Source organism: Trachinotus anak, unplaced genomic scaffold, assembly GCF_046630095.1.
Source record: "Trachinotus anak isolate AG129_WGS33_773 ecotype Australia unplaced genomic scaffold, CSIRO_AGI_Tana_v1 ptg000003l, whole genome shotgun sequence".
In the NCBI taxonomy this organism is placed as follows: Eukaryota; Metazoa; Chordata; class Actinopteri; order Carangiformes; family Carangidae; genus Trachinotus; species Trachinotus anak.
Genome location: NW_027273854.1, coordinates 22519640 through 22546778, shown reverse-complemented (window position 1 = coordinate 22546778; position 27139 = coordinate 22519640). Strand labels below are relative to the sequence as shown.

Here is a 27139-nt window from a genome sequence, read left to right as displayed (position 1 = left end):
ACAGAGACACCTGTCACGGTACCGGGTATGTACTGGTTTAACTATATTCACGTCTCAAAAACATCCATGGAGAGGCCATCATAACTGATTTTGTTCCTGTTGTCATAAATCAGATACAGCATCATGTTAACTTCCTCTAAAGATGATTGCAGCCAGCAGTCTGTGCGCAGCTTTCTGACTTTCAAGCGCTTACACTGTAGAGGCTAACTGTCATATTTCATTCTTTCTTTTTCTTATTGTGAATAACAATGAATATTTAATATTCTCCGCGACAGTGACAATTTCAGTTTCTCTTGAGACATCTGCAGTGACCAGTCAACTGCCAACTGCATATACAATATTCCATGTTGTAATCATTTTGGCACACAAGAATAATATCATTATTATTACTGAATACACTGGAATAGAAACAGTGATTGATATGACTGCTTTAACATTCTTGGGTCTTCTTTCCCCTCTGTTTTCTGTTTCAGGGATTGCTGTGCAGCATTTAAGGTGGCAGAATCTGTTGCAGGAGAGCATCTGAACTGGGACGCTTGGCGTACAGCTGATGCCATTGTTTCTGAGGCCACTTCCAGTAACCTGCTGAACACTTGTGCATCAAGATCCCATTACAACACAGACATAACCATCAAGCTTGACTTGTTCCACTGTATGAGGCAGTTTCTCCGTGAGTGTGTCTCAGAACACCATCCCCTGTACAGTTCTTTTGCCCAGTTCCTACCTGCTGCCTTTTCTGTGGTGGATCAAGAGGACCTGCAGAGGCTTAAAGATGCCTATACCTTTTGTGGTATTCAACCTGCAAACCGAACAAAACACCACATCCGCCAGCACTGCAGGACCAAGATTCCTAAGCCCGAGGAGCTTGTTCAGAGAGTTGAGGGAGTTTTCCAGCATTTCTACCTCACTCAAGACCCAAATGGCGTCCCTCTCTTTAAGCCCTCTATGCTGAAGGTGTGGCGGATTCAGCGGGTGCACATCCTGCGTGGTTGCCTTAGTGACCCTGAGGTGGAAGGTGGGATCTTGTACAGGCATGGAGGAACGGTGCAGCTGAACCACGTGCAGGGTGAAGGCGCTAAAGTACCTGTTTGGATCCCCGTCAGAGGCACATCTCAACAGGAGGGATACCACTTCCATCAGGCTCAGTGGGTCACCGGAACACGCCTTTCCACAGCGCTGTTTCAAGCTCAGGGGATGATGGGGGTGACACGGTGGAATTACCAGCGTCTGTTGGACCTGAAGCAGCCAGGTGTTTCTCTTCCAGCCGTCTTTGATCCAGCTTTGATTGTGGACCTTAACGCAGTCTCTGAACGGGTGCTGGGCCAAGAGAAGTATCCTGCCCTTCATCTGTCCAGCAGAGACACTGGAGAGAAGTTTGGCCTGGAATATGTTGAGCCCGGTTGTCGTCCAGTTCCTCTAGACTGGGATAAGCACAGGACCAGGACAGACTACCCACGCCCTGAGTCTACATCCTCAAATAAGCCCACCTACTGAGCTTCCTCAGTCAACCTCCATGCCTCCAACCAAGCTGTTCCAGTTTCCTGCACGCCCTCTTGCTGATGTTTCCGTTCAACCGACTTCAGCTCCTGAGCCTAAATCTGAGCCAGGTAAACATTTGACAGACTTACACTGATGCAGTCATATCTATTTTTATCAGTTGGTTGTATTTTTTTGATGCAACAATGTGGGGACTATATTTAATTTATCACTTACTAGAGTTTTACACAGACATAGCCAGAATTACTTATTGCACTCTTGTCGTTTGTTGTTATAGGAACCACATTCCCACCACCCCTGCCTCTGCTGTCCTCGCCAACTGCTGCTCGCACTGGACCTGTGAAGACCGGAGGGAGGGTCTTTGTTTTGGACCACAAGCGCTGGCCATCCGCTATGAAGGACGTCATCGACAGCCTGCTCAACAAACATCGTGGGCAGAAGGACATGCTCAAGCTTGTGGACCAGGACTACACTGTTCTAGTTCATAACTCTAGTATAGACCCAAACAGCATGCTCCACCCAACAACCAGATTACATATTACACAGTATGTAAAGCACCTAACGACTGGTTTTTTAAGTTTTCGATTTTATGCTCAAATGAAAAATGGAAAAAACGGATAACAAGCGTTTCCCATTTCATCCAATTGTCAGTGAGCCGGTGTAGGTACCAAATGTGTCCGGGTGGACCCATTTTATATGGGGCGGACACATTTGGTAACTACACCGGAAATTACCGTGACCTGGGAAGATCAATCAGAAGATTTAGCAGCAGAGCCAGCGTGGAAAATGGACATTTACATCCTCTTCCGTACAGACAAAAGGGTCACGCTAAAAACAAACGACATGACCACGGAGAAAATAAGTGTCATTTTCCAGGTATGTTTTTTTTTTTTTTTACATTTAATGTTACGTTTAAAACGATACTCATGGTGGCAACGTTAGCACACTCAGCCAAAACAGAAGCAATTGCTAACATCAATATTGTTTCTAAAGGAAAATAAGTTTGTTAAGGATTTTCATTCAAACTGCACGTATTATTATTTTATTAGTTTATTTTCCACACTGACTGCTCGAACACAACCAGCAACAACAAGTTTCCCGGGGCAAACTTCATACTACATCCATGCATATGTCTTATTCAGGAGTGTACAACAAACACCCTTCAAAATAAAAGTCACAGTCACTCATAACACAACCAGTAAGGTCGCGTTCTTTCACATTGCTTAATAAAGTTACTGCTCACTGCTTGAGATCCAGTAGCATAAACTTCAAAAATAGTAGCAATAACGTTAATTATCCGATGGTTATAGTTTATGTAATCCATCTCGGTACAAAGTTTAGTTTTATAAATTAATAACGGATAAAAAAAATTCCCCCTCTTTACTGTTCTGATTGGGACAAATTTGTTATATGTTGATTTTCCAATCATTATTTCATTCCAAAGATTTTTATTTTTTGCAGAGATTATTTAGGCATAATAAAGCATGTTGAATAATCTCTTGGAAGCCTATCTGATTTTTTTTTGTCTTTGGTTGTAGAGACATTTTGTTGTATAAGTAAATTTTCCATAATCCATACAGAAGAGGCATACTTTTAACAGAGACACAGAGAAAATAGTGTAATGCATTTATTGAATAGCAGTTCAAAATGTCAGTGACTCCTAAGTGATTATTCTTTCATAGTAAAAGCTTATATGTAGAAGATTAGCCAACTACACCAAGTCGTAGGGACATTTCATCACACAAGGACAAGAACCCCTCTCGGTACTAAAAAGTGCTCTAACATGACTTTACAATGCTGGTTTTCATTTATCTTTTTAGGATTTCTCAGCTTTATTGAACGGTTAAAATGTAAAGTAATAAAAAGGCATTAATGATTTTGATAATGTAATTAAAAAAAGTTACATCATGACCATATATAACTGGCTATAAATGTGTGTGTGTGTACAAATTCAATCATATGAATAAGAACAGTGTTTAGGGTCTCTCTTCTAACCTATGTTTCTACCATAGGTTTAAAAGGAAGCTGTCTATTTGACAGACGATCACAACGTGGCCATATTTCCCCAATCGGATGGTGACTTCAGCTCCTGGACCTCATCACCAAAAGTCACTATGAAGTGCATGGTGACAGCACCACTGTTGAGAAATCAGCAGCGGTACTTCCCACTGGTCCGCCTGTCCGCTTTTCTCCTCACCGCCCAACCAGCACAGCCACAAGCTCCTCCTGTCCAAGTTCAAGGAGCACCACCACTAAAAGCTTTGTTAGGTGAGGAAACTTTTACTCGTTCCTAAAGTATCCTTTGTCACCTCTGTTACTACTTATTTTTGGGCTACATTATTTGCAGAGGTGTGTCCAATTCTGTTTGCTGGTAAACCCTGCATATTATGGCTGAACAGTTCATCCAAATATTATCATAATTGTAATATGGCCAAGTGCGATGTCCAAATCACAGGAGCTGCAGTTTTTGGATAAAGGTAAAATGTGTCACAGTACTTTTTATGCTTGTATTATGGACAATAAAAATATGCAGTGTTCTGAACAAAATTCACATTTATTCATTTACAATTGAGCTTTGTAAAATCAATGTCTTACAGAAAAATACTGTAAATATACAGTATGCATATGCCTAGTTAGACATACCCCCACCTACAGTATATTTATCTTGCATGTCTTTCAGTGATACTTATCAGGTGCAACAATGCCTCCTGAAACATGCTATAGTCATTGTTAACCACTGTTTCAAAAAGAAGAGACATGTCTGGAAACCTCTCTCCAAACAGCTGCTCAGAATGACATCGTTCTTGCTCTGATGAAAATGGGTCAGAGCCAAAGGCAGATACCCAAGTCAGGGAGGACCCTAACTCCTCCTCGTACATGTGTGCTGCCTCAGCAGCATTGGGCAGCAGCTCTGTGGGCATTCTTGCTGGACAACTAGCAGCTGGAAGTTGGTTTGGTATCCCTCTGCCTAAGATTTGTAAAGATTTTTTAAAATTTGGTCAGTTGTTTTAAAACTACATTCATATAAATATTATCACACCTTACCTGGTATCCTATGGGCGTTCCAAGACTGCACAACTCTGCCAAGTCCTATCTGACTCACTTGACATGCCAGGTTAGAGACACAATTTTGTTGTATTATCCTGCATATTGAGTAACTCCTGATCCAGCAGGCAGACCATGGCCTGTTTTAGGGGGTAGTTTACCCGATTGTTAACCTCTGGCCAAATTCTTTCCACTCGAAGGTTCTGTTTAAACACAAGAAAAACTTATTGTTTGAAAACACTTGAGATCAAAAAACTTTCTTTAATAATCCAAAAATCAGAAAAGGTAGCAGACAGCATTGCTTTAACTATCACTGCTGTCAGGTTTTATCTGCATATTACACACTGTGCCAACTTTTTTTTCTGATTTGGGTTTGTAAAGGAGCTAAATAGCTAAATCATAGCTAAATCTGGCATAGATCATCTTCTCTCATTTGAGATTTATGTATTTGTGCATGGTCCCCGTTTCATAAATAAATAAATAAAAAGTTACTTATTATCTTTATACTGTATGTAATCAGTAGGACAAAATTCACCCTTGAAGAAGTTGTCTGCACGTAAGGAAGCCTATTGATGTTATGTCTGTGTTGAGACAGTTTTTCTTGCATGTACAGTGTCAAATAAAACTCCCTGCCATGATCGACTCTGATTTGGTCCCACATTCCATTGTTGGCAACTGCTTTCCTGTAATAGAGAATTGTGCAAATTATATGGATACATGTATGTGGATATGATAAATTCAGATTCATTTAACAGTCAAATGCACATAGTACACAGAGTGCAATAATTCTATGTAGAGCTTATTATTTACTTTGTTTTTAACATTGACTACTTGCCTGTAAACTTCCTCATAAATAATAAGGTTGTTCTTCACTGGCATTGTGGATTCAGCAACAATCTTGCTGCTGAAACCATCAATAGCCAAGACATGTGTCACTCCAAACATTCCCAGCTTCTCGTTTTGATCGAGGTGGAGTTTGTGGCCCTTGTATTCCGCATGGTAAGGAACTGGATTCAGATTATGTGCTCCCTAAAACAATTACAATGCAATCAATGAACAGCGCAATAACATTAAATCAGCTAAAATATTCGAATTATTCAGAAACCTAATACATGCATGTACTGATAATATAAGTCTAAATTAAACTTTTCATGAGGTCACTAACTTCAAAAATCATCTTTTTGCTCACAAATACAATTAATGTAGGTGACTTACCTGGCGGCGCAGCTCATTGTATGGCTGGTGAACCTCTCTAAGAATCCTTCCCACTCGTGCTTCACCTGCTTTAACTCCCACCGATGACAGGTATCCTGTCATGAATTTTCATCCATAAGTTGGACCTGTCTGTCGAGACAAAAAAAGGGTTAAATTAAATAATTTGCCTAGCCATGTAACTAAGACTCAACACTAATTTAAGATTTACAGTAAAAGTCAATAACAAAAACTGTCATGTGACTTTTGTGAAACTTGACATATACCTTTAAATCAGGCTCAAATATATCCACAGGAATTAGGCACAATGTATTCAATAGGGTGACCATGTTTTAATTTCAAAAAGACATACTCGAAATACAAAGGCCCAGTGTGTAATAATCAATACATTTCGTAGCACTTTCGTCCCAATCAGAACAGTAAGTGAGGGATTTTTTCCTGTTATCAATTTATAAAACTAAACTTTGTACTGGGATGGATTCACCATCATTTATCATTCACCACCATCCCGAAATACCGCTATTCCGACATGCGAACGTCCCACCATTCCGACAAGGCTTTCCATATAAGCAAATGTGCGTTACTCAACAGGTGACTCACTTCTTCAAAACATGCTGATAGAGGAATACCCACATTTGGCTGTGCGTAATTACGCAGCAGAGCGCAGACAGGAACTACATAGCTTGGAATGTTGGAAAGGCACCTTTAAAAAAAGAAGAAAAAATACCGTTATTCTGACCATAGGAGGCAAGAATTGTCGGAATGATGAGACGTTTGATAGAAAATTAAGTGTTGCCATTTAGACAATTAGAGGCCTATGACAGACTGGTGGGATGTCGGAATGACAGTGGCCCACCCAATGTGCTTTTGAACCTTAACTTAGACTGCGCTTGTTTAACACTATAGGCGATCATGTTTTATGTGAAAAGCGAATAGTTTTAGTTTGTAGGCTACATGTTAAAATGCGAGCACTTACCTTATCTATTGATGACAGGATAGCAGTTTCCAGTTCTGTGTCTGACACATGTCTTTTATGCCTGAGCTGGTGTTGAGCACAGAATCTTCTCACCGACATTTCCGAGAACCTCTGAACACCGAACTGCTGCAGCGTGGTGAAATCTCGGCATGCATTTTACCATCTTCAAAAAGCTGTCCAATCATATCTAAATGATCCTCAAGTCCGGCCATTATGTTTGTTTTGCGGGCTCTCGCAGTAAAGGCAGGGACGGCCACTTCCGGGTCTCGGTCATTTCCGGCTCACTGAACTTGCTTCAGATCAAAATTGGATGAAACGGGAAATGCTCGTTATCCGTTTTTTTTAATTTTAGTATGGGAAACGAATACAGAGAAAAAGAGTTGTTTTTTCGTTTTCTTATTTTTGGTTTTATTTTTAAAAACGAATGAACGAATGATACACGGATTCTGTTGCAATAGTTAACCCACCTCCACCTGTTCAGACCCTGGCCACACCTCTAACCCAGGACTCAATTGAGAGGATTGTTCAGGGTGTCCTGGAGAAGCAGCAGCAACAGCAACAGCCAGCACAAAAAAAACACACACTAAAACTTGTCTTTCCTGTGGCCAGCCAAAGTCCACTTCTTCTACCAGCAAGGTCCCGTCAGATATTTCTACTGCTCTAAAAAGGTTTTTAAAGCTTATGGCGCTGAAGGTTTGACAAACCCAAAAATGTCCTTTAATGATTTTGCAGGGACAGAGTTCTTTCAGCGGGAACTAGATGCCACAAAGAAGTGAGTGGAGGAGAGAGGCCAGCAGAAACGGAAAAGGACAGAATCACAGCCCACAGGTCACAAATGTAGATTCTGTCAAATGGAACTGAAGCAGGGCCCAAACAGCCCTCACATTCACACAGGCTTCCCTGGAGTGGCAGGGAAGAATATTTACTGCCCAGCCAAAGTCTTCTCCTTGTACAGAGATCAGGGCATGGAGAAGGAGATGACCTGGCAAGAGTTTCAGGAGTCTGGTTTCTTTGAGATGGAAACAAACAGATGGGAGAATGAAAAGGGAAAATGAGAGAAATGGGCAGTGTTGTATATAGTATTGTATATAGTGTTGTATATATTTATAGCCATGTATATATATTTTTATAGGTTAATTGTATGTATATATCTTGTTCAAGAAAATTGTTCCATTTTCTATTAGTATTATACGATTACAGTTTCATGTAGCTCTGTGTCAAAATTTCTGTTCACCTGTGTTATCATGAATTTTATTTTATGTATGTGTGTTACTTTGCACCATGGCTTCTGTGTGTCTGTGTTTTTTTAAGTGTTATGACCGTATTCAGGTGTGTTCAATAAACAACATGCAGTTAATTCATGTCTACATGTTTCATTAAGACAAGTGAATAATGTATATTCATCTGTAAAAAGTCCAGGGCTTATCTGCATGAAGAGTTTTACATTTTTTCTTTGAAAGTACCTAAAGATATAAAAATCAGACTCCCCACAAAATCTAATGATAATCAGAAGTGAATAATAAAGTGGTATTCACTTTTATTTATTCAAAACAGCTGTGTGTCTTTGATAATGTATCACAAGCATTTCCCCGACTGGGATTCGAACCCGGGTCCGGATAATTATTTGTAAATATTCAGGAGAAAACTCAGTGGGAGAAGAACGTGGTTCAGCACCATGGACAGCGCGAAAAATGCTGCAATTTCATTGGCTGTCACTGCGTGCCAGCTATTCACGACTGGCCGCATTGAGAAAATGTGAGGTTATGTGACTAAAAACTATGCATTTCCACATCTGGATTACTACCATTATGACAGCAACACAGGTTTTTGTTTGAACTGCGATTGTCTCATTCTCCCATAGCCATTTGACAATGTATTAGTCTGTGGCAACTTAAAATTTCTGCGCGGTTAGACGTCTGTGAGCTGCTCACTGTCCCAGCGGATGGAGCCACTAATCAGCTGACTGAGTTACTGTAGCGGCTCGATTCCTCTCTCACCCTGGTCCCCTCTCTAAATCATTTTCTCTCACACCACTTTCCAGGGTGTCTTTTGAGCTCATCTGTGGCAGACGTAATTGTTGGCCGATATTTTCCCTGTTTCGTTTCTGCATAGAAGACGTCGTGAGACTTCCTTGTTTTCACTGGTCATTCATTTATTTCCTCCGTGACAGCAAAACACGTTACAGGAGCCTTCAGAAAACCCCGCAGGTTAAACTGGACTTACCAAACTCATTAACTAATTAACTCCGAAAGACTCACCACAAACGGACTTGATAACACTGGCTAGCCATTCTGGGCAGAGGACTTGTGCCGAAGTCTGTTTCCCCATCTAGTAGTGTTTCCCTGGCGTTACGACATTGACAAACGTTCCCATGGGGAAACAGACTTCGACACAACACCATCATTTGTCATCTCTGCATTCAAAAAGAATTGCGGTAGAAAACTCTCTGCATAGTTTTTTTTAACAGGACAGTGAACATTGAATTGCTTTTAATATATTAGCAATGTCAAGTTAACTTGTTTGTAATGTTAACATGCTATAGCTAACAGTACATCTACACTTAGCTAAAGTTTAACGGTCAGAATACAAAGTTCATAGCTGTAACTACTTTTTTTCTCTATCAAAACATGTTTTAAAGTGTAAAGACCCCGGTTAAAGTAAAAAACATAACACAACAATGACTATGAAATGCTTACTTACCGAACGAACCATCAACGGCTGTAGAACGTAAAATGGCGGCACAGTGTATGGACATGCGCAGATAGTGCAGGATAGTATGTGCCAATTTAAATGTACATAGCATTTTCAAGCTACATTTACCTGAATAAATTTAACTAGTTTTAAATGTGGGCAGTACATTTTGGAATTTCTTATATTATATAAGAATAATTAAATAACACATTTAAATCCATGGAATAAGCTTAATTAAAACATGTAACATTTAAAAGAGGCCAGAATCATTTTTTTCAGTGTACTCTGACACTCTCATGGGGTAAGCTGTGATCACACAACAGTATACATTTGGTAACACTTTAAATTCTGGTTGTAGTTACATTTTAGAACATTTTATGTTGTTTGTGCTGAAGCAGAAACTCTACCAAGTGAAACTAGGTTTATAAAATCACTCGCTCATAATTTATCCCAAAATCACCACTTGCCTGTAACATCAGATGGATAGGTTGTATTTCAAGTTGTATTTCAACCGACTAACCACAAGGTGTGAGTGTCACAAAGTCTGTCAGGTCTGAGCAGTCAGCCGTGTTCATGGATAATTCTGCAAGTGGGAGGTCTGACCTGCACAATACATGCAACTTATTGTGGAGATTGTTGTTTTGATATCTGTGATCTCAGAATATCAGACAAGTATAAAGACAGTTTCTTTCAGAGTTAGGATACTCCTGAGGATACTAGGATAGTAAGTGTTGGGTAACAGGCGCTGAGGAGAGTCTGTGGTCACACTGCTGCAGTTGATCTGGACTGATGTCAGTCTACGTGTTCAGGTCTCAGAGTGAAGGATCAGTCCAGTCTCCGGATCTCTGAGGTATTTGTAGCCCAGGTATGTGAACTGCAGCAGGGGGAGCTGATTCAGTTCACCATGTGACTCCACCGCCAGAGAGAGAGAGAGAGAGAGAGAGAACCAACAAATCAGGGACTGTGCATCAGTGGCGGTTCTAGCTTATATGACGCCCTGTGCGACCCCTCTTCCTCTTCTTCCACAACCTCTGTGTGTGAGACCTGAGGCCTTCTCAGTCGCGCCTGCACAAAATAGAGGGCGTTGTCACACTGTGACATGATATGATCGACTGTGCAAATGAGCGACGGAAAACCGGTTCCTCAGATAACAAAGAACAAAGAACAGCTGTTGACAGCGGGTGTTGAGGCGGTGAATCAGAGTAGGTCCTGTGGTGCTGTCTTTTGCCACCAAATACGACACCCAAGCTCCTGTCTGAGTTCCACCGTGCAATGCCACTTATCAGGTAAACCTGAAAGGGCCGAGCTGCACAGTGGGGACCTGAGTAGAGAGTAAAAATTTTGGTTTCATATACATACAATATAGATACAATATAGATACACACATAAACATAAGTAGCCTATACAGTGAGCAGCAACATCACCAAACGTTACCAAACAAAGGAGTCTTGCATTGTGAATTATTTTTTAACCAAAAAATATTTTGTTGTCCATTACCTCTGTATCTCCTTACCTTCCACAGCCGGGCTGGCTGCTACCAGTTCACTGAATGTTAGTGTACAACAAGCCATTAATACAATAGTATCCCAGGTAAAGATGATCTGAGGGGCAGCTCTGATAACTGCTGGGCTACAAGATTGTTGAAGTTTTATGTTTTTGTTTATGTCAAAACTCCAAGAATGTACATGGTGTTTTTTACACTTAAAATCTTTTCAAATATTTTCCCCTATTAGTTCCCCGTAAAACAACACTCACATGGAACTCTTAATATCAATCTGGAAGCGATCATCCCCATCCCCCGCCTTCCTTGTATAATGAAGTGAGTGTAACGCTGTGTGCCGGGGAGGAATGCAGATCTCGATGGATGGCACAGGGCTGAGTCCCAGCCGAGCTTGCCGTTTAAGGCTGCCCAATTTGACCATGTTAATAAAGTTTGAATCCAAATATCAACCTGTTACTGCTTCATGTTTTCTTTGTTATTCACCACTGTGCTGAAGGTTGTCAGAGGAAAATGAATGAATGACAAAATGCTATTTCAGGAAATTGTTATTTCATTTATTACATTTTCAGAAAAAGTTGTGATGGTTTGACTTTCACATGAGCACATTCACAGCTGCTCATAACATTTCAGTCACTAATTCTCCAGCAGCTCAACCCTCGCTGCCGCCTGTGTGTGGCTGTAGAGACTGAGGGAGGGGTCGGGTCACAAGGGAGAAAAAATAACTCCAAAAAGTGACTGAAATTCGGACCTGAGTGTTTTCGATGGTCTCACTCAAATTGAGTTGATGCTCACCCTGTTTATTCCAAATACCAGAATTTGCTTTATCACAGCAACTCTCTGTGTTGCAGGAAATGAAAACAGCCAGAGAGGAGGAGCAGCTGAGCGGCAGCAGTGTCTGTGAAGCAGTCACTGTACCAAACGCTTCCACAGTCATTCTGAACCAAGACCTGATCCAACTCCAGCTGACAAAGACCAGTTAGACTCTGATTCAACCTGAACCGTCAGTTCAGAGATTATAGCGTCTGAATGTTGGAGCTGCCCCTGACACTGAAAAAGAAACACTGATGGAAAGACGACAGGACAACAACATTTTGAAATGTTTTTATTGACAGCAGTCTGTTTAAAAGTGAGGCACAAATTGTTGAGCGGCAATGGTGTAATTTGGTGGATTTCTTCTCAGAAGTCAGGTCCCTCACCTGAAGCTGAGGTATGAGACATACAAACCAGGTGTTGTAGATTCTCTTATCATTCATCAGTGGCGCGGGAAGAAACTCGACGTGAAAGCCGCTCACACCAATCACACTCCTGTGCCTCTCACGTCTTCCCCGATGTTAAACATCAGCATTATGAGCTCAGACAGAGGTATCACTGCGGCCCTCACTCCCCTTACAGAGATGGTAAGAACCAATCTGTTGCGCTCCTCATGGACCGCCAGTCCACAACAAACACCAGCGCTTGTTGAAGCGCAGCGAAGATTCTCTCCAAGATCCGATCCATCGTTTGATGCTCGTCAGAGTCAAAAACTTTGTGACTGGACACTCCTCACTTAGTCTGGTCTTTTATAGGCTTACCGCAGAAGTAAACCATAATCTGACCAATGATCTTGCTCCGTGTCATTCTTTTATATAACCTGATTGGATATTTTTTTGGCGGTATGTCTCTCTTGGTTTTCCGGATCCAAAATGCCGCTCATTCATTCCTCTACGAATTGCTCGCCAGGCTTTTTAATTTTTTTTTTTAATATGACAATATTTTAAATATTTCTTATACAGTTTATTTCATTTAAGAAAGCATCAAATATAGGTGTAGTTTTTTAAGAAACCACATTTATGTATAAAGTATTTTGCTAAAAGTATAAAATTATTATTCCCAAACTTAATGTTTTTGTCTTCCAATCGGAGACCAATATTTATACTTTGTAATGTTAGTGTTGTGTTATGATTGGATGTCATCCACGACTGGAAAGCCTCCCAAAATGTCCTAGTTTTATTACAGTAAAGAAAAGAGATGTTCTATGGTTTCAATGTTGGAATTACAGTATCTGGAACATTCTCCTGTCCAGGTTTTGGGAGCACACCTGTGAGAGCACACACATCAGGAGCTAAATGAGAGGAACCTGAATGAAAAGAGGATGTTCTGATCAGGGCGAGTCTGCTTCAGATGTTTGAGTGAGAGACTGGTTGTTTGTACAACAGCGAGTCTAAACCAATGAGGACATGTTATGGAGACGTTTCAACATTTTTTTATGTATTAAGTATGTTTTAACAAAATGCTCTCCCTCTCTCTTTAGTGGTGGAGTCAGATTCAGATTCAGACAACTCACAGGCGAACCAGTTATATATCGTAAAGTGACAACATCATTGAAATGATCAAATGTCTACATTTAAAAGTTTGAATATAACTATCATTAAAATGACAACTGTCAGCGTTTAGTAGCCTGATAACAGAGAAAAAGTTGTAGTTTGTCATCATTAAAGTTGTGTATCTAACTTCACCTACTTTGTATCATTTTGACACAATTAAAAATTGTGTGTAAAAACTGAAACGACTCTGTGGAACATCCTCCTGTTCAGGTTTTGTGACCACACCTGTGTGAGCAAGTAACGATGTGACTAAAACCGTGTCCTCGTTTCCCTCATGTGATCCTCAGCTCCTCTCAGTTTACCTGCTGTATGGAAATGGTGTAAGGTACGAAATGCAACAATGGTGACAATGATGTCACTTTACGATATGTAACTAGCTCGCCTGTGACTTCTGCTTACTCAGTTGTTTCTTTTTCCTGTTATGTAGGATGTTGAATGTGACTTATGCTTGTTTAAACTGTTGAAATAAAGATTGTTTAAAAAAATTAAAAAGCCTGGCGAGCAATTCGTAGAGGAATGAATGAGCGGCATTTTGGATCCGGAAAACCAAGAGAGACATACCGCCAAAAAAATATCCGATCAGGTTATATAAAAGAATGACACGGAGCAAGATCATTGGTCAGATTATGGTTTACTTCTGCGGTAAGCCTATAAAAGACCAGACTAAGTGAGGAGTGTCCAGTCACAAAGTTTTTGACTCTGACGAGCATCAAACGATGGATCGGATCTTGGAGAGAATCTTCGCTGCGCTTCAACAAGCGCTGGTGTTTGTTGTGGACTCTGTGTCTGTGCGGGCGGTTCATGAGGAGTGCAACAGATTGGTTCTTACCATCTCTGTAAGGGGAGTGAGGGCCGCAGTGATACCTCTGTCTGAGCTCATAATGCTGATGTTTAACATCGGGGAAGACGTGAGAGGCACAGGAGTGTGATTGGTGTGAGCGGCTTTCACGTCGAGTTTCTTCCCGCGCCACTGATGAATGATAAGAGAATCTACAACACCTGGTTTGTATGTCTCATACCTCAGCTTCAGGTGAGGGACCTGACTTCTGAGAAGAAATCCACCAAATTACACCATTGCCGCTCAACAATTTGTGCCTCACTTTTAAACAGACTGCTGTCAATAAAAACATTTCAAAATGTTGTTGTCCTGTCGTCTTTCCATCAGTGTTTCTTTTTCAGTGTCAGGGGCAGCTCCAACATTCAGACGCTATAATCTCTGAACTGACGGTTCAGGTTGAATCAGAGTCTAACTGGTCTTTGTCAGCTGGAGTTGGATCAGGTCTTGGTTCAGAATGACTGTGGAAGCGTTTGGTACAGTGACTGCTTCACAGACACTGCTGCCGCTCAGCTGCTCCTCCTCTCTGGCTGTTTTCATTTCCTGCAACACAGAGAGTTGCTGTGATAAAGCAAATTCTGGTATTTGGAATAAACAGGGTGAGCATCAACTCAATTTGAGTGAGACCATCGAAAACACTCAGGTCCGAATTTCAGTCACTTTTTGGAGTTATTTTTTCTCCCTTGTGACCCGACCCCTCCCTCAGTCTCTACAGCCACACACAGGCGGCAGCGAGGGTTGAGCTGCTGGAGAATTAGTGACTGAAATGTTATGAGCAGCTGTGAATGTGCTCATGTGAAAGTCAAACCATCACAACTTTTTCTGAAAATGTAATAAATGAAATAACAATTTCCTGAAATAGCATTTTGTCATTCATTCATTTTCCTCTGACAACCTTCAGCACAGTGGTGAATAACAAAGAAAACATGAAGCAGTAACAGGTTGATATTTGGATTCAAACTTTATTAACATGGTCAAATTGGGCAGCCTTAAACGGCAAGCTCGGCTGGGACTCAGCCCTGTGCCATCCATCGAGATCTGCATTCCTCCCCGGCACACAGCGTTACACTCACTTCATTATACAAGGAAGGCGGGGGATGGGGATGATCGCTTCCAGATTGATATTAAGAGTTCCATGTGAGTGTTGTTTTACGGGGAACTAATAGGGGAAAATATTTGAAAAGATTTTAAGTGTAAAAAACACCATGTACATTCTTGGAGTTTTGACATAAACAAAAACATAAAACTTCAACAATCTTGTAGCCCAGCAGTTATCAGAGCTGCCCCTCAGATCATCTTTACCTGGGATACTATTGTATTAATGGCTTGTTGTACACTAACATTCAGTGAACTGGTAGCAGCCAGCCCGGCTGTGGAAGGTAAGGAGATACAGAGGTAATGGACAACAAAATATTTTTTGGTTAAAAAATAATTCACAATGCAAGACTCCTTTGTTTGGTAACGTTTGGTGATGTTGCTGCTCACTGTATAGGCTACTTATGTTTATGTGTGTATCTATATTGTATCTATATTGTATGTATATGAAACCAAAATTTTTACTCTCTACTCAGGTCCCCACTGTGCAGCTCGGCCCTTTCAGGTTTACCTGATAAGTGGCATTGCACGGTGGAACTCAGACAGGAGCTTGGGTGTCGTATTTGGTGGCAAAAGACAGCACCACAGGACCTACTCTGATTCACCGCCTCAACACCCGCTGTCAACAGCTGTTCTTTGTTCTTTGTTATCTGAGGAACCGGTTTTCCGTCGCTCATTTGCACAGTCGATCATATCATGTCACAGTGTGACAACGCCCTCTATTTTGTGCAGGCGCGACTGAGAAGGCCTCAGGTCTCACACACAGAGGTTGTGGAAGAAGAGGAAGAGGGGTCGCACAGGGCGTCATATAAGCTAGAACCGCCACTGATGCACAGTCCCTGATTTGTTGGTTCTCTCTCTCTCTCTCTCTCTCTCTGGCGGTGGAGTCACATGGTGAACTGAATCAGCTCCCCCTGCTGCAGTTCACATACCTGGGCTACAAATACCTCAGAGATCCGGAGACTGGACTGATCCTTCACTCTGAGACCTGAACACGTAGACTGACATCAGTCCAGATCAACTGCAGCAGTGTGACCACAGACTCTCCTCAGCGCCTGTTACCCAACACTTACTATCCTAGTATCCTCAGGAGTATCCTAACTCTGAAAGAAACTGTCTTTATACTTGTCTGATATTCTGAGATCACAGATATCAAAACAACAATCTCCACAATAAGTTGCATGTATTGTGCAGGTCAGACCTCCCACTTGCAGAATTATCCATGAACACGGCTGACTGCTCAGACCTGACAGACTTTGTGACACTCACACCTTGTGGTTAGTCGGTTGAAATACAACTTGAAATACAACCTATCCATCTGATGTTACAGGCAAGTGGTGATTTTGGGATAAATTATGAGCGAGTGATTTTATAAACCTAGTTTCACTTGGTAGAGTTTCTGCTTCAGCACAAACAACATAAAATGTTCTAAAATGTAACTACAACCAGAATTTAAAGTGTTACCAAATGTATACTGTTGTGTGATCACAGCTTACCCCATGAGAGTGTCAGAGTACACTGAAAAAAATGATTCTGGCCTCTTTTAAATGTTACATGTTTTAATTAAGCTTATTCCATGGATTTAAATGTGTTATTTAATTATTCTTATATAATATAAGAAATTCCAAAATGTACTGCCCACATTTAAAACTAGTTAAATTTATTCAGGTAAATGTAGCTTGAAAATGCTATGTACATTTAAATTGGCACATACTATCCTGCACTATCTGCGCATGTCCATACACTGTGCCGCCATTTTACGTTCTACAGCCGTTGATGGTTCGTTCGGTAAGTAAGCATTTCATAGTCATTGTTGTGTTATGTTTTTTACTTTAACCGGGGTCTTTACACTTTAAAACATGTTTTGATAGAGAAAAAAAGTAGTTACAGCTATGAACTTTGTATTCTGACCGTTAAACTTTAGCTAAGTGTAGATGTACTGTTAGCTATAGCATGTTAACATTACAAACAAGTTAACTTGACATTGCTAATATATTAAAAGCAATTCAATGTTCACTGTCCTGTTAAAAAAAACTATGCAGAGAGTTTTCTACCGCAATTCTTTTTGAATGCAGAGATGACAAATGATGGTGTTGTGTCGAAGTCTGTTTCCCCATGGGAACGTTTGTCAATGTCGTAACGCCAGGGAAACACTACTAGATGGGGAAACAGACTTCGGCACAAGTCCTCTGCCCAGAATGGCTAGCCAGTGTTATCAAGTCCGTTTGTGGTGAGTCTTTCGGAGTTAATTAGTTAATGAGTTTGGTAAGTCCAGTTTAACCTGCGGGGTTTTCTGAAGGCTCCTGTAACGTGTTTTGCTGTCACGGAGGAAATAAATGAATGACCAGTGAAAACAAGGAAGTCTCACGACGTCTTCTATGCAGAAACGAAACAGGGAAAATATCGGCCAACAATTACGTCTGCCACAGATGAGCTCAAAAGACACCCTGGAAAGTGGTGTGAGAGAAAATGATTTAGAGAGGGGACCAGGGTGAGAGAGGAATCGAGCCGCTACAGTAACTCAGTCAGCTGATTAGTGGCTCCATCCGCTGGGACAGTGAGCAGCTCACAGACGTCTAACCGCGCAGAAATTTTAAGTTGCCACAGACTAATACATTGTCAAATGGCTATGGGAGAATGAGACAATCGCAGTTCAAACAAAAACCTGTGTTGCTGTCATAATGGTAGTAATCCAGATGTGGAAATGCATAGTTTTTAGTCACATAACCTCACATTTTCTCAATGCGGCCAGTCGTGAATAGCTGGCACGCAGTGACAGCCAATGAAATTGCAGCATTTTTCGCGCTGTCCATGGTGCTGAACCACGTTCTTCTCCCACTGAGTTTTCTCCTGAATATTTACAAATAATTATCCGGACCCGGGTTCGAATCCCAGTCGGGGAAATGCTTGTGATACATTATCAAAGACACACAGCTGTTTTGAATAAATAAAAGTGAATACCACTTTATTATTCACTTCTGATTATCATTAGATTTTGTGGGGAGTCTGATTTTTATATCTTTAGGTACTTTCAAAGAAAAAATGTAAAACTCTTCATGCAGATAAGCCCTGGACTTTTTACAGATGAATATACATTATTCACTTGTCTTAATGAAACATGTAGACATGAATTAACTGCATGTTGTTTATTGAACACACCTGAATACGGTCATAACACTTAAAAAAACACAGACACACAGAAGCCATGGTGCAAAGTAACACACATACATAAAATAAAATTCATGATAACACAGGTGAACAGAAATTTTGACACAGAGCTACATGAAACTGTAATCGTATAATACTAATAGAAAATGGAACAATTTTCTTGAACAAGATATATACATACAATTAACCTATAAAAATATATATACATGGCTATAAATATATACAACACTATATACAATACTATATACAACACTGCCCATTTCTCTCATTTTCCCTTTTCATTCTCCCATCTGTTTGTTTCCATCTCAAAGAAACCAGACTCCTGAAACTCTTGCCAGGTCATCTCCTTCTCCATGCCCTGATCTCTGTACAAGGAGAAGACTTTGGCTGGGCAGTAAATATTCTTCCCTGCCACTCCAGGGAAGCCTGTGTGAATGTGAGGGCTGTTTGGGCCCTGCTTCAGTTCCATTTGACAGAATCTACATTTGTGACCTGTGGGCTGTGATTCTGTCCTTTTCCGTTTCTGCTGGCCTCTCTCCTCCACTCACTTCTTTGTGGCATCTAGTTCCCGCTGAAAGAACTCTGTCCCTGCAAAATCATTAAAGGACATTTTTGGGTTTGTCAAACCTTCAGCGCCATAAGCTTTAAAAACCTTTTTAGAGCAGTAGAAATATCTGACGGGACCTTGCTGGTAGAAGAAGTGGACTTTGGCTGGCCACAGGAAAGACAAGTTTTAGTGTGTGTTTTTTTTGTGCTGGCTGTTGCTGTTGCTGCTGCTTCTCCAGGACACCCTGAACAATCCTCTCAATTGAGTCCTGGGTTAGAGGTGTGGCCAGGGTCTGAACAGGTGGAGGTGGGTTAACTATTGCAACAGAATCCGTGTATCATTCGTTCATTCGTTTTTAAAAATAAAACCAAAAATAAGAAAACGAAAAAACAACTCTTTTTCTCTGTATTCGTTTCCCATACTAAAATTAAAAAAAACGGATAACGAGCATTTCCCGTTTCATCCAATTTTGATCTGAAGCAAGTTCAGTGAGCCGGAAATGACCGAGACCCGGAAGTGGCCGTCCCTGCCTTTACTGCGAGAGCCCGCAAAACAAACATAATGGCCGGACTTGAGGATCATTTAGATATGATTGGACAGCTTTTTGAAGATGGTAAAATGCATGCCGAGATTTCACCACGCTGCAGCAGTTCGGTGTTCAGAGGTTCTCGGAAATGTCGGTGAGAAGATTCTGTGCTCAACACCAGCTCAGGCATAAAAGACATGTGTCAGACACAGAACTGGAAACTGCTATCCTGTCATCAATAGATAAGGTAAGTGCTCGCATTTTAACATGTAGCCTACAAACTAAAACTATTCGCTTTTCACATAAAACATGATCGCCTATAGTGTTAAACAAGCGCAGTCTAAGTTAAGGTTCAAAAGCACATTGGGTGGGCCACTGTCATTCCGACATCCCACCAGTCTGTCATAGGCCTCTAATTGTCTAAATGGCAACACTTAATTTTCTATCAAACGTCTCATCATTCCGACAATTCTTGCCTCCTATGGTCAGAATAACGGTATTTTTTCTTCTTTTTTTAAAGGTGCCTTTCCAACATTCCAAGCTATGTAGTTCCTGTCTGCGCTCTGCTGCGTAATTACGCACAGCCAAATGTGGGTATTCCTCTATCAGCATGTTTTGAAGAAGTGAGTCACCTGTTGAGTAACGCACATTTGCTTATATGGAAAGCCTTGTCGGAATGGTGGGACGTTCGCATGTCGGAATAGCGGTATTTCGGGATGGTGGTGAATGATAAATGATGGTGAATCCATCCCAGTACAAAGTTTAGTTTTATAAATTGATAACAGGAAAAAATCCCTCACTTACTGTTCTGATTGGGACGAAAGTGCTACGAAATGTATTGATTATTACACACTGGGCCTTTGTATTTCGAGTATGTCTTTTTGAAATTAAAACATGGTCACCCTATTGAATACATTGTGCCTAATTCCTGTGGATATATTTGAGCCTGATTTAAAGGTATATGTCAAGTTTCACAAAAGTCACATGACAGTTTTTGTTATTGACTTTTACTGTAAATCTTAAATTAGTGTTGAGTCTTAGTTACATGGCTAGGCAAATTATTTAATTTAACCCTTTTTTTGTCTCGACAGACAGGTCCAACTTATGGATGAAAATTCATGACAGGATACCTGTCATCGGTGGGAGTTAAAGCAGGTGAAGCACGAGTGGGAAGGATTCTTAGAGAGGTTCACCAGCCATACAATGAGCTGCGCCGCCAGGTAAGTCACCTACATTAATTGTATTTGTGAGCAAAAAGATGATTTTTGAAGTTAGTGACCTCATGAAAAGTTTAATTTAGACTTATATTATCAGTACATGCATGTATTAGGTTTCTGAATAATTCGAATATTTTAGCTGATTTAATGTTATTGCGCTGTTCATTGATTGCATTGTAATTGTTTTAGGGAGCACATAATCTGAATCCAGTTCCTTACCATGCGGAATACAAGGGCCACAAACTCCACCTCGATCAAAACGAGAAGCTGGGAATGTTTGGAGTGACACATGTCTTGGCTATTGATGGTTTCAGCAGCAAGATTGTTGCTGAATCCACAATGCCAGTGAAGAACAACCTTATTATTTATGAGGAAGTTTACAGGCAAGTAGTCAATGTTAAAAACAAAGTAAATAATAAGCTCTACATAGAATTATTGCACTCTGTGTACTATGTGCATTTGACTGTTAAATGAATCTGAATTTATCATATCCACATACATGTATCCATATAATTTGCACAATTCTCTATTACAGGAAAGCAGTTGCCAACAATGGAATGTGGGACCAAATCAGAGTCGATCATGGCAGGGAGTTTTATTTGACACTGTACATGCAAGAAAAACTGTCTCAACACAGACATAACATCAATAGGCTTCCTTACGTGCAGACAACTTCTTCAAGGGTGAATTTTGTCCTACTGATTACATACAGTATAAAGATAATAAGTAACTTTTTATTTATTTATTTATGAAACGGGGACCATGCACAAATACATAAATCTCAAATGAGAGAAGATGATCTATGCCAGATTTAGCTATGATTTAGCTATTTAGCTCCTTTACAAACCCAAATCAGAAAAAAAAGTTGGCACAGTGTGTAATATGCAGATAAAACCTGACAGCAGTGATAGTTAAAGCAATGCTGTCTGCTACCTTTTCTGATTTTTGGATTATTAAAGAAAGTTTTTTGATCTCAAGTGTTTTCAAACAATAAGTTTTTCTTGTGTTTAAACAGAACCTTCGAGTGGAAAGAATTTGGCCAGAGGTTAACAATCGGGTAAACTACCCCCTAAAACAGGCCATGGTCTGCCTGCTGGATCAGGAGTTACTCAATATGCAGGATAATACAACAAAATTGTGTCTCTAACCTGGCATGTCAAGTGAGTCAGATAGGACTTGGCAGAGTTGTGCAGTCTTGGAACGCCCATAGGATACCAGGTAAGGTGTGATAATATTTATATGAATGTAGTTTTAAAACAACTGACCAAATTTTAAAAAATCTTTACAAATCTTAGGCAGAGGGATACCAAACCAACTTCCAGCTGCTAGTTGTCCAGCAAGAATGCCCACAGAGCTGCTGCCCAATGCTGCTGAGGCAGCACACATGTACGAGGAGGAGTTAGGGTCCTCCCTGACTTGGGTATCTGCCTTTGGCTCTGACCCATTTTCATCAGAGCAAGAACGATGTCATTCTGAGCAGCTGTTTGGAGAGAGGTTTCCAGACATGTCTCTTCTTTTTGAAACAGTGGTTAACAATGACTATAGCATGTTTCAGGAGGCATTGTTGCACCTGATAAGTATCACTGAAAGACATGCAAGATAAATATACTGTAGGTGGGGGTATGTCTAACTAGGCATATGCATACTGTATATTTACAGTATTTTTCTGTAAGACATTGATTTTACAAAGCTCAATTGTAAATGAATAAATGTGAATTTTGTTCAGAACACTGCATATTTTTATTGTCCATAATACAAGCATAAAAAGTACTGTGACACATTTTACCTTTATCCAAAAACTGCAGCTCCTGTGATTTGGACATCGCACTTGGCCATATTACAATTATGATAATATTTGGATGAACTGTTCAGCCATAATATGCAGGGTTTACCAGCAAACAGAATTGGACACACCTCTGCAAATAATGTAGCCCAAAAATAAGTAGTAACAGAGGTGACAAAGGATACTTTAGGAACGAGTAAAAGTTTCCTCACCTAACAAAGCTTTTAGTGGTGGTGCTCCTTGAACTTGGACAGGAGGAGCTTGTGGCTGTGCTGGTTGGGCGGTGAGGAGAAAAGCGGACAGGCGGACCAGTGGGAAGTACCGCTGCTGATTTCTCAACAGTGGTGCTGTCACCATGCACTTCATAGTGACTTTTGGTGATGAGGTCCAGGAGCTGAAGTCACCATCCGATTGGGGAAATATGGCCACGTTGTGATCGTCTGTCAAATAGACAGCTTCCTTTTAAACCTATGGTAGAAACATAGGTTAGAAGAGAGACCCTAAACACTGTTCTTATTCATATGATTGAATTTGTACACACACACACATTTATAGCCAGTTATATATGGTCATGATGTAACTTTTTTTAATTACATTATCAAAATCATTAATGCCTTTTTATTACTTTACATTTTAACCGTTCAATAAAGCTGAGAAATCCTAAAAAGATAAATGAAAACCAGCATTGTAAAGTCATGTTAGAGCACTTTTTAGTACCGAGAGGGGTTCTTGTCCTTGTGTGATGAAATGTCCCTACGACTTGGTGTAGTTGGCTAATCTTCTACATATAAGCTTTTACTATGAAAGAATAATCACTTAGGAGTCACTGACATTTTGAACTGCTATTCAATAAATGCATTACACTATTTTCTCTGTGTCTCTGTTAAAAGTATGCCTCTTCTGTATGGATTATGGAAAATTTGCTTATACAACAAAGTGTCTCTACAACCAAAGACAAAAAAAAATCAGATAGGCTTCCAAGAGATTATTCAACATGCTTTATTATGCCTAAATAATCTCTGCAAAAAATAAAAATCTTTGGAATGAAATAATGATTGGAAAATCAACATATAACAAATTTGTCCCAATCAGAACAGTAAAGAGGGGGAATTTTTTTTATCCGTTATTAATTTATAAAACTAAACTTTGTACCGAGATGGATTACATAAACTATAACCATCGGATAATTAACGTTATTGCTACTATTTTTGAAGTTTATGCTACTGGATCTCAAGCAGTGAGCAGTAACTTTATTAAGCAATGTGAAAGAACGCGACCTTACTGGTTGTGTTATGAGTGACTGTGACTTTTATTTTGAAGGGTGTTTGTTGTACACTCCTGAATAAGACATATGCATGGATGTAGTATGAAGTTTGCCCCGGGAAACTTGTTGTTGCTGGTTGTGTTCGAGCAGTCAGTGTGGAAAATAAACTAATAAAATAATAATACGTGCAGTTTGAATGAAAATCCTTAACAAACTTATTTTCCTTTAGAAACAATATTGATGTTAGCAATTGCTTCTGTTTTGGCTGAGTGTGCTAACGTTGCCACCATGAGTATCGTTTTAAACGTAACATTAAATGTAAAAAAAAAAAAAAACATACCTGGAAAATGACACTTATTTTCTCCGTGGTCATGTCGTTTGTTTTTAGCGTGACCCTTTTGTCTGTACGGAAGAGGATGTAAATGTCCATTTTCCACGCTGGCTCTGCTGCTAAATCTTCTGATTGATCTTCCCAGGTCACGGTAATTTCCGGTGTAGTTACCAAATGTGTCCGCCCCATATAAAATGGGTCCACCCGGACACATTTGGTACCTACACCGGCTCACTGACAATTGGATGAAATGGGAAACGCTTGTTATCCGTTTTTTCCATTTTTCATTTGAGCATAAAATCGAAAACTTAAAAAACCAGTCGTTAGGTGCTTTACATACTGTGTAATATGTAATCTGGTTGTTGGGTGGAGCATGCTGTTTGGGTCTATACTAGAGTTATGAACTAGAACAGTGTAGTCCTGGTCCACAAGCTTGAGCATGTCCTTCTGCCCACGATGTTTGTTGAGCAGGCTGTCGATGACGTCCTTCATAGCGGATGGCCAGCGCTTGTGGTCCAAAACAAAGACCCTCCCTCCGGTCTTCACAGGTCCAGTGCGAGCAGCAGTTGGCGAGGACAGCAGAGGCAGGGGTGGTGGGAATGTGGTTCCTATAACAACAAACGACAAGAGTGCAATAAGTAATTCTGGCTATGTCTGTGTAAAACTCTAGTAAGTGATAAATTAAATATAGTCCCCACATTGTTGCATCAAAAAAATACAACCAACTGATAAAAATAGATATGACTGCATCAGTGTAAGTCTGTCAAATGTTTACCTGGCTCAGATTTAGGCTCAGGAGCTGAAGTCGGTTGAACGGAAACATCAGCAAGAGGGCGTGCAGGAAACTGGAACAGCTTGGTTGGAGGCATGGAGGTTGACTGAGGAAGCTCAGTAGGTGGGCTTATTTGAGGATGTAGACTCAGGGCGTGGGTAGTCTGTCCTGGTCCTGTGCTTATCCCAGTCTAGAGGAACTGGACGACAACCGGGCTCAACATATTCCAGGCCAAACTTCTCTCCAGTGTCTCTGCTGGACAGATGAAGGGCAGGATACTTCTCTTGGCCCAGCACCCGTTCAGAGACTGCGTTAAGGTCCACAATCAAAGCTGGATCAAAGACGGCTGGAAGAGAAACACCTGGCTGCTTCAGGTCCAACAGACGCTGGTAATTCCACCGTGTCACCCCCATCATCCCCTGAGCTTGAAACAGCGCTGTGGAAAGGCGTGTTCCGGTGACCCACTGAGCCTGATGGAAGTGGTATCCCTCCTGTTGAGATGTGCCTCTGACGGGGATCCAAACAGGTACTTTAGCGCCTTCACCCTGCACGTGGTTCAGCTGCACCGTTCCTCCATGCCTGTACAAGATCCCACCTTCCACCTCAGGGTCACTAAGGCAACCACGCAGGATGTGCACCCGCTGAATCCGCCACACCTTCAGCATAGAGGGCTTAAAGAGAGGGACGCCATTTGGGTCTTGAGTGAGGTAGAAATGCTGGAAAACTCCCTCAACTCTCTGAACAAGCTCCTCGGGCTTAGGAATCTTGGTCCTGCAGTGCTGGCGGATGTGGTGTTTTGTTCGGTTTGCAGGTTGAATACCACAAAAGGTATAGGCATCTTTAAGCCTCTGCAGGTCCTCTTGATCCACCACAGAAAAGGCAGCAGGTAGGAACTGGGCAAAAGAACTGTACAGGGGATGGTGTTCTGAGACACACTCACGGAGAAACTGCCTCATACAGTGGAACAAGTCAAGCTTGATGGTTATGTCTGTGTTGTAATGGGATCTTGATGCACATGTGTTCAGCAGGTTACTGGAAGTGGCCTCAGAAACAATGGCATCAGCTGTACGCCAAGCGTCCCAGTTCAGATGCTCTCCTGCAACAGATTCTGCCACCTTAAATGCTGCACAGCAATCCCTGAAACAGAAAACAGAGGGGAAAGAAGACCCAAGAATGTTAAAGCAGTCATATCAATCACTGTTTCTATTCCAGTGTATTCAGTAATAATAATGATATTATTCTTGTGTGCCAAAATGATTACAACATGGAATATTGTATATGCAGTTGGCAGTTGACTGGTCACTGCAGATGTCTCAAGAGAAACTGAAATTGTCACTGTCGCGGAGAATATTAAATATTCATTGTTATTCACAATAAGAAAAAGAAAGAATGAAATATGACAGTTAGCCTCTACAGTGTAAGCGCTTGAAAGTCAGAAAGCTGCGCACAGACTGCTGGCTGCAATCATCTTTAGAGGAAGTTAACATGATGCTGTATCTGATTTATGACAACAGGAACAAAATCAGTTATGATGGCCTCTCCATGGATGTTTTTGAGACGTGAATATAGTTAAACCAGTACATACCCGGTACCGTGACAGGTGTCTCTGTGGGCAGGGGATCTTCTGTTTCCGGCATAAGGCACAACAGTTCCCGAGGAATGGGCACAGGTCTCTTTATAGACGGTAGAGCTGAGGCTGCAGGGAGGGAAGGGAGGTAAAAGTAATGACTCCTGGGTTTGGGTGTAACAGAAATAATTGACAGTAAATATTACAGAAAAGGTTTAAATTGATAAATAGAAAAATATGATGTATTTACCATCCACCTCTGAAGCCGGTGCAGCTGGTGCAGACGGTGTAGCACATGGTGCTGCAACAGAAAAAGTCATGTCAGTCATTTATATTTTGGCAATTTACAAAAACTATTGTTAGTAAAAACAAAGGTCACCCATTTGTTACTTCACCTGCTTATCTTATACAGTAAAATAATGCATCATGTAGTGTTTACAACAATGTGCATTGTAGTGTTTCTTAGATTTACATTTTAATCATTCAATATTCAATTGTCACAGTAATTACTGTTTGGCCTGAGCAGGGAAAGCAACATGGCACTCAACAACAACTCACAAACACATGCATTCAAGGGTTAGTAACCAGCAGTTTTTCCCCATTTCAACCACATAAGAAAATAAGGCTTGATACTTACCCTCATGATGAGTGGTATCAATTCATAGTCACTGGGACAACAAGCAGAACACCAGAACACAAACACGACCAGAACGTGGTCAACATGAGAACATTTCGGTCGGTAAAGTCGG

The 27139-nt window shown here is 40.8% G+C and overlaps 2 protein-coding genes and 1 pseudogene across 4 annotated transcripts; 2 read left to right on the top strand and 1 right to left on the bottom strand.

The window, feature by feature from the left end:
- The first annotated feature begins 617 nt into the window (after positions 1 to 617).
- Positions 618 to 9428, top strand: LOC139618573 (uncharacterized). Its single transcript, XM_071474600.1, has 2 exons — positions 618 to 2373; positions 3510 to 9428. Exon 1 carries the CDS (start codon positions 655 to 657, stop codon positions 1492 to 1494), a length of 840 nt encoding a protein of 279 aa, XP_071330701.1. The 5' UTR covers positions 618 to 654; the 3' UTR covers positions 1495 to 2373; positions 3510 to 9428.
- Positions 1514 to 22672, top strand: LOC139609232 (uncharacterized; annotated as a pseudogene).
- LOC139618571 (uncharacterized) lies at positions 17006 to 27139 on the bottom strand. 3 transcript variants are annotated; one of them, XM_071474597.1, is made up of 6 exons: positions 27028 to 27139; positions 26641 to 26691; positions 26409 to 26519; positions 24061 to 25960; positions 22669 to 22924; positions 17006 to 18971 (listed from the first exon to the last, which is right to left on the bottom strand). In XM_071474597.1, exons 2-4 carry the CDS (start codon positions 26685 to 26687, stop codon positions 24940 to 24942), a joined length of 1179 nt encoding a protein of 392 aa, XP_071330698.1. In that variant the 5' UTR covers positions 26688 to 26691; positions 27028 to 27139; the 3' UTR covers positions 17006 to 18971; positions 22669 to 22924; positions 24061 to 24939. The 3 variants fall into 3 exon arrangements, with proteins under 3 accessions (XP_071330698.1, XP_071330697.1, XP_071330699.1); XM_071474596.1 differs by lacking the exon at positions 27028 to 27139 and having other exon boundaries at positions 24061 to 24659; positions 24827 to 25960; positions 26641 to 26780; XM_071474598.1 differs by lacking the exons at positions 17006 to 18971; positions 22669 to 22924; positions 27028 to 27139 and having other exon boundaries at positions 23479 to 25960; positions 26641 to 26780.